Below are 12,610 nucleotides of genomic sequence, written 5' to 3' on the forward strand. Positions count from 1 at the left end.
ATTCTGTGCATTAATGTACTGAGCAGCTCTGATTACTTATACTCTTGATGCTCATCAATATTGCTTTGCACAAACATATTGTGACATTTCTATCGGGCCAGATTACCTTTGCTGCGATCTGGGATGCTCTCCTCTCACTGTGTCGCTTCGTGTTTGGTGCACAGGTGATCGTCCTCTGTTCCGTCGCTCATGACGTGTCGGACTCTGGACTCACGTGACCGTGTCTGCTGACGCGGTGACGTGTATCCGGCTCCGACCCCTCGTGACCGACGTTTCTGGCGGCGCGGCCATCTTGTTCGCCTCGATGAAGCGACCGGTAATCACACAGTGAGGTAAATATAAAACTAATGGAGTATTTCTCACCTGCAGTTGTAATTGGCTAGCCCCTCCTTAAAAATGGTGAGTCTATTGTCTAACGCCACCCCCAGACGAAGGCATTAGCGCCGAAACGCGTATTAGGCTGGACGTTCAGTGTGCTCTCTACTTTTGCATCCATCATGGGTATGTTATATCCCTGTAACTTGCTTTAGCACTTTCCTGTGTACCAATACCTTCCCTTATGCTTATATGGACTTTATCATTTACTCCTATTGCCACCTTATTGAATACGCTTATGTAGCACATTGTTATATAGATATATGGTCTTCACTATAGCCCACAGCTAAACTCATTGGAAGGGGTTCCATTGGCACCATTTTTGGCACTATTCGCTTATCTGTGAGATGCATGGCCTATTGATTGTCCTTTTTTAACCTGTTGGTTTATAGATTCTTTTATTTATTGTATGTCATTATGTAATTTCAATAAAGGATTTTTCTATTTTTGCATATTTTCTTGTTTCTCAGCATCTTTTTCTTCTAGGTTATATATAGAACTGGAGAGTTGAACGGGGAATAACTTAATTTTCTTCATATATTTCATAAATAATTTGCAAATCATTGGAAAACTATTTAGAGACCCAGATTTATAACTTGTCATGTATGAAAATACAATTAATTAATCTCTGATGGCATCTCCCTGACCTCAATGACACCTTATTTCTATGTGAAACACAGCGTCATTAAAGGTCAGATCACAAAGAGTTTTTTGACGTGGAAACCGCCTTGGAATTAGTGCAAAAAACGTCCGAAAACGTCCCCTATTGATTTCAATGGGAGGCAGAGGCATTTTTTTCCCAAGCGCTAATTTCTGAGCGTTTTTCGTGATGTTTTTTGCCCACGGTCCTTGCATTGGCTTCAAGGGCCGCGTGCGAAAAATGCTGCAAAAGAAACGCCGAAAAATACATGAAGGCAGTTCAAAATCAGCCTCAAAATTCCTGAATTTCTTTTCTGCCTGCAAAAAAAAACCAGTGTGAACAGGGCCTTAAACTGAAGAGGTGTTATGTTGGAGATTTTAAGTTACAAAAATTTCCTACCAGCCCTGGAGGTTTAGGGGCATTGCCAAGAGCTATAGCTCCTTTGTAATAGGAATCAGTGGGAGCTGGAGGGACTGAGAGTAATCTGGGCACATGGGAAATAAAGAGTATGGGCCCCTTACCAACCATTATAGCCATGATATACTTGATTTAAGTAAAAAAAAAAAAAAAGCATTTGGAAATCAATTATCACTTGCATTTTATTTTTACAAGCCCTGCAGTTGAACTTGAAGAAGTGCTCTTAATGACCAAGGGGATGTGGGCCTTTTCAGGCCCTAATGCCCAAATTGTCCCACTGATTTTATCTTCTAAGGGTGGGTTCACATATTTCAGTTGGGTACGACCAGTTGTTTTAGACTGAGCCGGACACAACTAATGACATTTTTGTGCACCGGATCGGCGTCCATAGCCGGGCTACAGCTGGGTAGAAAAACGCTGCATGCGACATCCAATGCAACTGATGCCAGGAACGATCCAATAGTAAAGCATGGGATCATTTCTGGCATCAGTTTCCATCCGGCGTTTCGGTACCACGCCGAAGGAAAACTATGCAAGACCACTGGACATATGGGAACAGAGACTAACACCTCTCAATGGATCAGCAGATGTACAGCAGATCATCTCAGTACAAAATTACCGTTGAATGTACAGCTCTTATTATTCACGTTTTCAATGCCAATATAATGTAAATCAAGACATGTTATTGGGTTATAGTTATATTGTTACTAAGTTATTATATCAACATAAAAATAGAATTCACTTCACGTAACGTGCATTTGCTTTCAACAAAGGTTTATAGACACAAAGAATTTGAGCTCTGTATCATACACACAGCAACATAACTAAAATAGATATATATATATATAGTGAGAGAGACAAACAGTACAAAGAACCAGACAGTAAACTTTAGACCATAACACACTGAAGTGACTGATGCTCAATGCATTATCGTGTTATGCATTGTTAGTCGTCAGGTTTTTGATAAGGGTTGTATTTTGTGTGGTTTAAAACTACAGGATATAAATATGTTACAAACTGATATTCTGTAAATTCAATATACTGTATACAGATGTAGTAGAGCTGAGTTTGTAATTTGGCACACCTCATGACCTCTGTAGTTTTAAATAGTACAGAAGGTAAACCTACTACATCATCTTAACAGTTATCACGGTGCGCAAATAAAAGTTGAATAATAAATACAGCTCTGCTACATCTGTATGTGTTTTTTAATAGGAAATCTGACGTCACAATAGAGATTTTTTTTTAATGATTTGCCGTTATCGATAATGCACTGTACAATATTTGCATATATACTGTATTTTAAACCACAGGTATTTAGCAAATGTGTGATGAAGAAAGCTGGCTATGTCAGCGTGGATAATGGACGAAAAAGGATGGAGAAGGCGGTTGCGAAATCTCAACAAAGACTGAGATTATAACTCATAAAGCGGCATATGGACTGGGTAGAAAAAAAATAAAAAAGCATGTTTATCCACTGAAGGGACTGGTTAATGGAGACTGCCAGCACGTCGCCATGGAAACACTGACTGTTGGCGCTGAACCATCTCATACCTTATCCAATACATTCCTGGCTGTTGGTAGTAGTCCAAAGACCCTGATCTCTTGATGGAAAAACCGTGGTCCAGCTGAGCAGAAAGAAATGGGGCAACTCAGTGGATCATCAATTTGCTAGAAAGATTGTATTTCCACATGATCCTGGTATTATATAATGTAATACAGCATCTTCCTGTCCCCCCAATGATGAGAGTGGTCACTGTAACCCCCACTAAACAATGTACGATTTCTGCAATATATTCATACAGTAACACTTTGCAAATCGACACTGCCTACTTAGTGTAAGTGTTCGCCTTTCCTCAATATTAAACGTATCACATATTATTATAGAAGCACTCCAAGCAAAACGAATACACTGTGTTCTGACTAGTACAGGGCCGGAGGGGGCAGTTCATCCAAACCCCGTGTCATGCACCGCCCGAGATGCCCCGCTGCAGTCACAACTCAGTGAATCAGCTTGGCCTGGAGTGCCCCATTTAGGCCAGGATCGCACACACAGTTTTTGTCTCCATTTTTTGAGCCAAAGCCAGAAGTGAATCCAAACGGCAGGAAAGATATAAAGAAAAGACTGATGTATCTACTTTCTTTTGTTTCCGCTCCTGTGTTTGGCTAAAAAAAACGTAACAGAAAACTGCCACAAAACTGCGTGTGCGATCCTGGCTTAATGCTGACAAAAAAATGTGCAACTGGGATTTCGTGTTCGCATTATTTTTTTTATTGTATTCTAGACCATTACTATATTTATTAGTACATTAATGTAACATCCATTTATTTACAATTAGATTAATTTCCACTGAACAACTACACTACTAATATAACAACTATAGTACTAATATAACAACTATAGTACTAATATAACAACTACACTACTAATATAAAAACTATAGTACTAATATAACAACTATAGTACTAATATAACAACTACACTACTAATATAAAAACTATAGTACTAATATAACAACTATAGTACTAATATAACAACTACACTACTAATATAAAAACTATAGTACTAATATAACAACTATAGTACTAATATAACAACTACACTACTAATATAAAAACTATAGTACTAATATAACAACTATAGTACTAATATAACAACTACACTACTAATATAACAACTATAGTACTAATATAACAACTACACTACTAATATAACAACTACACTACTAATATAACAACTACACTACTAATATAAAAACTATAGTACTAATATAACAACTATAGTACTAATATAACAACTACACTACTAATATAACAACTATAGTACTAATATAACAACTACACTACTAATATAAAAACTATAGTACTAATATAACAACTATAGTACTAATATAACAACTACACTACTAATATAAAAACTATAGTACTAATATAACAACTATAGTACTAATATAACAACTACACTACTAATATAAAAACTATAGTACTAATATAACAACTATAGTACTAATATAACAACTACACTACTAATATAAAAACTATAGTACTAATATAACAACTATAGTACTAATATAACAACTACACTACTAATATAAAAACTATAGTACTAATATAACAACTATAGTACTAATATAACAACTACACTACTAATATAACAACTATAGTACTAATATAACAACTACACTACTAATATAAAAACTATAGTACTAATATAACAACTACACTACTAATATAACAACTACACTACTAATATAAAAACTATAGTACTAATATAACAACTACACTACTAATATAACAACTATAGTACTAATATATCAATTTCACTACTAATATAACAACTATAGTACTAATATAACAACTATAGTACTAATATATCAATTTCACTACTAATATAACAACTATAGTACAAATATATAAACGACACTACTAATAGAACAACTATAGTACTAATATATAAACGACACTACTAATAGAACAACTATAGTCCTAATATAACAACTATAGTACTACTATAACAACCACACTACTACTATAAGTGTATGTTCACATGGCAGCGTCCGTAACGGCCGAAATTACGGGAGAAAACAGCCCCGTCATTTCAGCCGTAACGGCATGTGCAGGCGCTTGAACGCCGCGTCCATTACGGACGTAATTGGCGCTGCTTTTCATTGGAGTCAATGAATAACGGCTCCAATTACGCCCCAAGAAGTGACAGGTCACTTCTTTGACGCGGGCGTCTATTTACGCGCCGTCTTTTGACAGCGGCGCGTAAATATACGCCTCGTGTGAACAGACAAACGTCAGCCCATTGCTTTCAATGGGCAGATGTTTGTCAACGCTTTCAAGCCGTAATTTTGGACGTAATTCGGGGGTTAAAACGCCCGAATTACGTCCGTAAATAGGCCGGTGTGAACATACCCTAACAAGTGCACTACTAATATAACTACACTGCTAATAGAATTTTACAACTACCAAATAGTCCTCCTATAAATGAACAGAAGATGCACGTTAGGCCGGTTTCACACAAGTATAATACAATATAATATTTTTTTGCCCATATTACAGCCACAAATCCCAGCAACATAGGGACCTATGATGCTGTTAGTTAAAGGTCATTAGATCCACAGTCGTGCTGGGATTTGTGGCCGTAAAACAGGCCCAAAAATTATACTTGAAACTGTCCTAGGAGTCTGAAGCATCGGATTGGCCATAACCAATAATTCCACTATGCAAAAAGACTTAATATTCTGATTTACATTCTGCGTTTATGAAGCCACTAAATCAGAGATGTATAGTCCTTACAAATGCTGTTGTATTCCAGTAAATACTGTATATCTAGAGATTTTTATACAATGGGAAAGCTGATGGGACACATTCTTTTAATTAACCCTTTGCAAGTTATTACTATATTGGTAGCAACGAAAGGTTAAATAAAGAGTGTTCTTTGTCTGGATCTACTATAACAGAATTACTAACCTTGCAGAGGATACTACTGTGGTTTGATACTGCCACCTACTGGTCAAACATGTCATCAGCCTATTCAAGAAAGAGCGTTATGAGGCTCTACACAGCAACCATGGACCTATAGTTTCCAGAAATAGGACCACAGGCTAATTGGTACTCAAGTGCCAATACAGGAAACGTAGTGCCATAATGTATATAGTAAAGGCTTTGTTAGTAATATCCATTGGAATATATGTTTGCATGTCACTTGGCGCAGGCAGAGGTGTAACTGGAAGCTCTTGTGCCCAATACAAAATCTGTAACAGGGCCCTTAATCTGCCATGGCTGTGCTATTTATAATACTGGTGTCTTCTTATGTGGCAGAGGGGCCTATGCGTTTCTTGCAAAATATAGGCACAATGAAAAATATATAGGAAGTACATTGGGAATAAGATTTAGGAAAAGGTATGCTAAAGAAAAAACAAACAAACAAAAAGAAACTATCTGTAGAATAGAGGAGTTGAGGCGCTGTAGCAAAGTTAAAAGAGACCCCTGTGATTGGAAGGACCCCCCCCCCCCTAATCTACAACTAGAAATCTTAAGGCTTGTTTGTCATCTCCGTTGGTCAGTTATCCTTTTCCTTATATTCTAATGTATCATATAGGGTAATGCCAACCAGAGGCACAGCAAGGATTAATCTGCCTATAACTCCAATGTAATGTCTGTTAGGCTGGGTTCACACACACTATTTACGGACGTAATTCGGGCGTTTTAGCCCCGAATTACGTCCGAAAATGCGGCTCAAAAGCATCGGCAAACATCTGCCCATTCATTTGAATGGGTCTTACGATGTTCTGTTCCAACGGTCATTTTTTTTACGCGCCGCCTTTTGACGTAAAAAAAGACGCCCGCGTCAAAGAAGTGCCTGTCACTTCTTCAGACGTAAATGGAGCCGTTTTACATGGACTCCATGGAAAACCAGCTCCAATTACGTCCGTAATGGACGCAGCAAAAAGCGCCTGCACATGCCATTACGGCTGAAATTACGGTGCTGTTTTCTCCTGAAAACAGCACCGTCATTTCAGCCGTAACAGACGCTGCCGTGTGAACATACCCTCAAGTCTTCATTCACATCTGCATCAGGGTTCCGTTCTGACATTCTGTTGGAGCTTCCCGTCAGAACGGAACCCTGTAGTCTACGGTATTGATTTCGTCAAAACAACTTGCACAACTGAGACAATCGGAAACCATTTTCACCAGATCCGTCACCTATGGTTTCCGTTTGTTTCAGTCAGGGTTCCGTTCTGACGGGAAGCTCCGACGGAACGTCAGAACAGCACCCAGAAACGTGAAGATGTGAACGAAGCCTAATTGTTCTATTTTCGTGCAGTATTCTTCCTCTTAGAGCAATCCAGGACAGTTTTTCAATTGAAATCATTTGTAAAAAATGCTCCATCTGTAGATATAGCTGTTACATTCTTGTTTTGGCGCCCCCTGGGGTTTCTTTGATTCCTTCTAAGAGCGTCCACCTAGTTTGTCCAGTGTTAGTGAGAAGTGACTCTTGTGCACCGATTCCTTTTGGCTGTACGGATACAAAAGGATCCGGGCAGTAGGACTGAGCTAATGGGCATGTTTGTCTATCGACACTGGACAACAAGTAACAGTAGCAGTTATGTTCATTTATTTTTTACATTGCTTTTGAGGGAAAATGGGAAAAGGTTTATATATTTATTTATATTACAAAAAACGAACTGTATTTTACTTTTTTATTAGTCTCCCTAGGGGACTTAAACTAGCCATCGTTGGATCGCTCGCACGATATACTGCAATACTAATAAATGGCAGTGTATTGTGATTTTGACAGGCTCCTATTAAGCCCCGCCCCTGACAAAGAGTTCTTTCAATGTGCGCAAAACATGGATATGTGACAGGTCCTCTTTAACCCCTTCCCCCTGCATGCATTCTGGGCCCTAATGACCAAGCAAGTTTTTTCGTTTTTCCATCGTCACATTCAAAGAGCTCTAATTTTTTTATTTTCACGTGGACACAGCTGTATGAGGACTTGTTTTTTGCGGGATGAGTTGTATTTTTCAATGGCACCGTTTTGGAGTATATAGAATTTTTTTATTAACTTTTTTGGGGGCGGGGTATTAAAAACCCCGCAATTTAGCCATTGTTCTATGCGTTTTACATTTACGCCGATTACTGTGTGGCGTAAATAACATGCTATCTTTATTCTATGGGTCAGTACAATTACGGCGATACCAAATATTTATAGTTTTTTTTATGTTTTACTACTTTTGCAGAATAAAAACACTTTTGAACTAAAATAATGTTATTTTGCATGGCCACTTTCCAAGAAGCATAACTTTTTTATTTTTTTGTCAATGTCGCCATATGAGGGCTTGTTTTTTGCGGGACTTCATTGCTACCATTTTGGGATACATAGAACTTATTGATTAACCTTTTTATTATTTTTTGGGGGGGGGGAATGGGAAAAAATAGCAATTTTGCTGTTGTTTTTTGCAGTTATTTTTTGGGTCATTACGATTGCGGGGATACCATATATGTGTCGTTTTTATTTTATTTTTACACTTTTACTAAATAAACCCATTTTTTATAGCAAAATGTGTACCTTATTCATTTTTATTTCACATTCATTATTTTTTCAGTCTCACTAGGAGACTTCACTATGCGATCTTTAGATCACAGATATAATGCTTTGGCATACTTCATATACCAGAGCATTATTGCCTGTCAGTATAAAATGGACATTAAAACAAATAGTAAGGATGCACTCCAAATCGTTGGTGCTATTTTAGGTTCGGGTTGTACCCCACTTATAGAGATAGAAAAACCTATAAGCACTCCAAAGACAAATGATTGTGTAGATTCCAAAGAAGAATTATTTATTTTTCATTCATTCCACAAGGTTCAATATATGTACAGAACAGAAGAAATTTTAATGCAAGCGATAGGTATTAAATTTGACGTTTCGGCCCAACCAAGGCCTTTCTCACATTCGCTGCATATAGTCTAGGAAAAAGTATAAAGTATTAATGGCGTCTGCCAGATGCTCACGAGTGAAGCGTCTGGCATCATTTGTCTTTGGAGTGCTTATAGGTTTTTCTATCAGTATAAAATGGACCGGCATCTATTAGGACTTGCCTCCCGCTCCTCCTAATAGGTAAATAGCCAGGGCAGGCCTGGGGGCCTTTGTTAGGCCCCCAGGCTACCATGGCACCCTGTTGGATGCCGATGGGTGACAGAGGGAGCTCACTCCCTCTGTAAACAACTCAAATGCAGCGGTTACTAATGACCGTGGCATTTGAGGGGTTAAACGGCCGCGATATAAGTAAACTTTGATCGCTACCGTTGAAGCAGGATCCCGGCTGTCATCAGACAGCCGAGCCCCAGCTCCAGCCTGTACGGGAGACCTGTGCAGGACGTTGATTGAGCCACCGTGAAAAGGAGGCGGCCTAGAATAAATCCCATTAATGACCGCCGTGAAAAGGTGTATCGGCGGTCATTAAGGGGTTAAAGGGTACGTTGTTTTCCTAAATCATTTTCTAAACGGCAACACTAGACAGTAGTAGACAGCGTTCCGCTCTGCCTACCAGGATACCATTTTAAAGGGGTTGGCCAGGAAAAAAATATTTTCTAAAAAGTGTCCCCCAGCCTTGGTTTGCCTTCCCTAAAACCTGCTACTAACCTTCTAACCAGTTTCTGTTTGATCTCAATCGTCACTGCTGCTCTTTCTGTTTGTTTATATCCCTTGCTTCTGGTCCTGGCTGTCTTGTAACCCACCATATCCATGATCCCTTGCTGAATCTAAAGAGACAGCTTACATTTCCCCCCTCTTCCTCCACAGCATCTCAGCTATTTGCATACTGCCATGCCCCTCTATGTTTATAGGTCATTCCCTGCTCAATTACAGGCACCCAGCTCCCTGCACTGTGACACACACCCAATAATAATCACACCTTGGTGATGGGGGTTATATACAGGGAAGATGGGCATTATATAAAGTGATAATGGGGGTTATATACAGGGATGATGGGGTTCTATACAGGAATGATGGGGGTTCTATACAGGGATGATGGGAGTTATATACAGGGATGCCGATTATATACAGGGATGATGGAGGTTATATACAGGGATGTTGAGGGTAATACACAGGGATGTTAGGGTTATACACACGGATGATGGGGTTATAAACAGGGATGATGATGTAATACACAGGGATGATGGGGGGTTATACACAGGGATGATATAACTCCATCAGACCTGTATAAAACCTGTATGTAACCCCCTTCATCCCTGTGTATTACCTCATCATCCCTGTATATAACCCCCCATCATCCCTGGGTATTACCTCATCATCCCTGTATATAACCCCCATCATCCCTGTGTATTACCTTATCATCCCTGTATATAACCCCCATCATTATCCTTGTGTATTACCCCCAACATCCTATACAGGAATGTAGGCGGTTATACACAGCGAAGATGGGGGTTATATAGAGTGTTGATGGGGTAATACACAGGGATAATGGGGGTTATACACAGGGATGATGGGGGTTATACACAGGGATGATGGGTGTTATATACAGGGATGATGACCCCATCATTCCTATATTTAACCCCATTATCCCTGTATATAACCCCCATCATCCCTGTATTTATATAACCCCTGTAATAACTGTATATACCATCAAAGAGAGTGCCGCTGAGGGACGGCGCCATGGGTGAGGGGGCGCCGGTGGGGGGCGTGGGCATTGAGAGGAGAGGGGCAGGCAGTGCGGGAGCTACGAGAGGAGAGGCGTGTACTAGCAGAGACGACATTCCCTGTCTTTGCTCAGACAGCAATTCTGGGAGAGCGGGGGCACGGCGCGTCATCAACTAGGTTTACAGGCAGTGGGCCGGGCGGATGTATCAGGAGCTCTTCAGAGCTCTGTCTCTGGTCCCACTGCCTGTAAATCTAGTTGATGACGCTCCGTTCCCCCGCTCTCCCGGAAGTGCTAGCTGAGCAAAGACATGGCACGTCAGGGGAAGTGAAAAATGTACTCTGGGTGTGGTCACGTGACCGCACATTAGAAGTAAGTAACACCACAAGATATAAACAGACATTATATTAGGAAGTTATTTGTACATGTCACATTAAGTTAAAATAGAAATAAAATGTATTTCTGGACAACCTCTTTAAGTGTGAGAGCCAGCACCATAGCATTGTCCAGTGATGGCTTCCATAGCCTAGGAGGCAGAGCAGGATGCTCTGTCTCCTACATGCTTGACAAAGACCCCTGTGTGGTCAAAACATAGCGATGCCGTGTTAGATGTACAGTACTAATAAACATGTACGTCTTTTTTGCTCCTGGCTGGATTCTGTCTACTATCTTTTTCTGGATCATTAGAAGTCCGGAGTGAGATTTCTGGACTCTAGACTGTACATCCTCTTTCTTTTGGAAATTAAGCCTTTACGTTAGGCCCCATGCACACGACCGTAAAAACTGTCCGTAGTTGCGGAACGCAATTAGGGTCCGCCATTACGGACCCATTCATTTCTATTGTCCACGGACGCCTTCCCATTACGGGAAGGTGTCCGGGTCGAAGAAGTGTCGCGAAGAAGATAGGATATGTCCTATCTTTTGCTTTTTACTGGCCATGCTCCCATACTCTGTCCGCGGCCGTCGGCCGTGTGCACGAGGCCTCACAGAGTGTGCAGCTTTTGTTCTATTTTTACGCTTTGTCTCCTTCTGTCTAGTTAGGCGCATCACCGCCCGCGGTCAGTCAATGCTGTAGTTTAACAGCAATATACCTTAATACAATTATTTATAAAAACTATTATATTGCAAATTCCTGCACTATAATCTTTTTTCCTTTATAACAGGAGGTAAACTTTATAGTTTTATGTAAATAAAGCTTAATCATTGCATAATTAAAATAATTAAACGTACTGAAATTTAATGCACATTGTTTTTCTACTGCTCACTATTTTCTGTTTTCTGTCAGTGAATGGAAACATTAATTGTTTACATTCAAAAGCTGAATATCAGTTCTGAGCCTGTGCAACAGACTCAATGAGACCGATTGTTTCATGAGAGAGCTCTTAATAACAGCCATGCACCTCCATAAGCAGCACAATGGGCCTCATGTATAAAAATGAGTGCAAGCAAGATCTGAAGGTGTTGCCCAAAGCAACCAATAAGAATAAAGCTTTTAATTTTTCCCAGAAGGTATCAAAATGAAAGCAGTGATCAGATTGGTTGGTTAGGGCAACACTTCCAGTTCTTGACTGCATTAGAGGCTCCTTATCAGGACAGGTTATTAGCCTGAATGTTAGAGGTTGAGAATGGTGAGGAACTAAATATATTAGAGTTGCAGAAATTTCCATTATAAAATGATTAAGCTTTATTAATAGACCACTGGAAAACTGCTTTAAGTGTGTGAAAGTGGCCTTACGGGGCTGTATGGTATTGCAGTGCACCCCATTTAAGTGAATGGTGCTAAACTGCAATACCAGACACAGACTATGAACATGGGTGGCGCTGTTTCTGGAAGAAAGTGTGTGTGTGTGTGTGTGTGTGTGTCTGTGTGTAAAACACTGAAAACGCCATATGGATATGTGAATTAATACTTAATGGCTCTATATCAATAAATTACATGACAAAAAGTCTATTGGAGTCTCTGGAGTGTTTTATGTTTTAATTGTCCTAATTAATATGAAGAGAAATA

At 39.6% G+C, this 12,610-nt stretch overlaps 1 protein-coding gene across 3 annotated transcripts in view; it reads right to left on the minus strand.

Moving 5' to 3' along the window:
- DCLK1 (doublecortin like kinase 1) overlaps positions 1 to 12,610 on the minus strand; it is a 383,441-nt gene that overhangs the window by 16,507 nt on the left and 354,324 nt on the right. The window contains exon 17 of one of the 3 annotated variants that reach the window (XM_075851722.1): positions 2,987 to 3,060. The exons of the other annotated variants lie outside the window; for them this stretch is intronic. Within the exon in view, the coding sequence (XP_075707837.1) occupies positions 2,987 to 3,060 (74 nt within the window). The remainder of the gene's footprint in view (positions 1 to 2,986; positions 3,061 to 12,610) is intronic. 3 annotated transcript variants of the gene reach the window in all.

This window comes from Rhinoderma darwinii, chromosome 2, assembly GCF_050947455.1.
Source record: "Rhinoderma darwinii isolate aRhiDar2 chromosome 2, aRhiDar2.hap1, whole genome shotgun sequence".
Taxonomy (NCBI): Eukaryota; Metazoa; Chordata; class Amphibia; order Anura; family Rhinodermatidae; genus Rhinoderma; species Rhinoderma darwinii.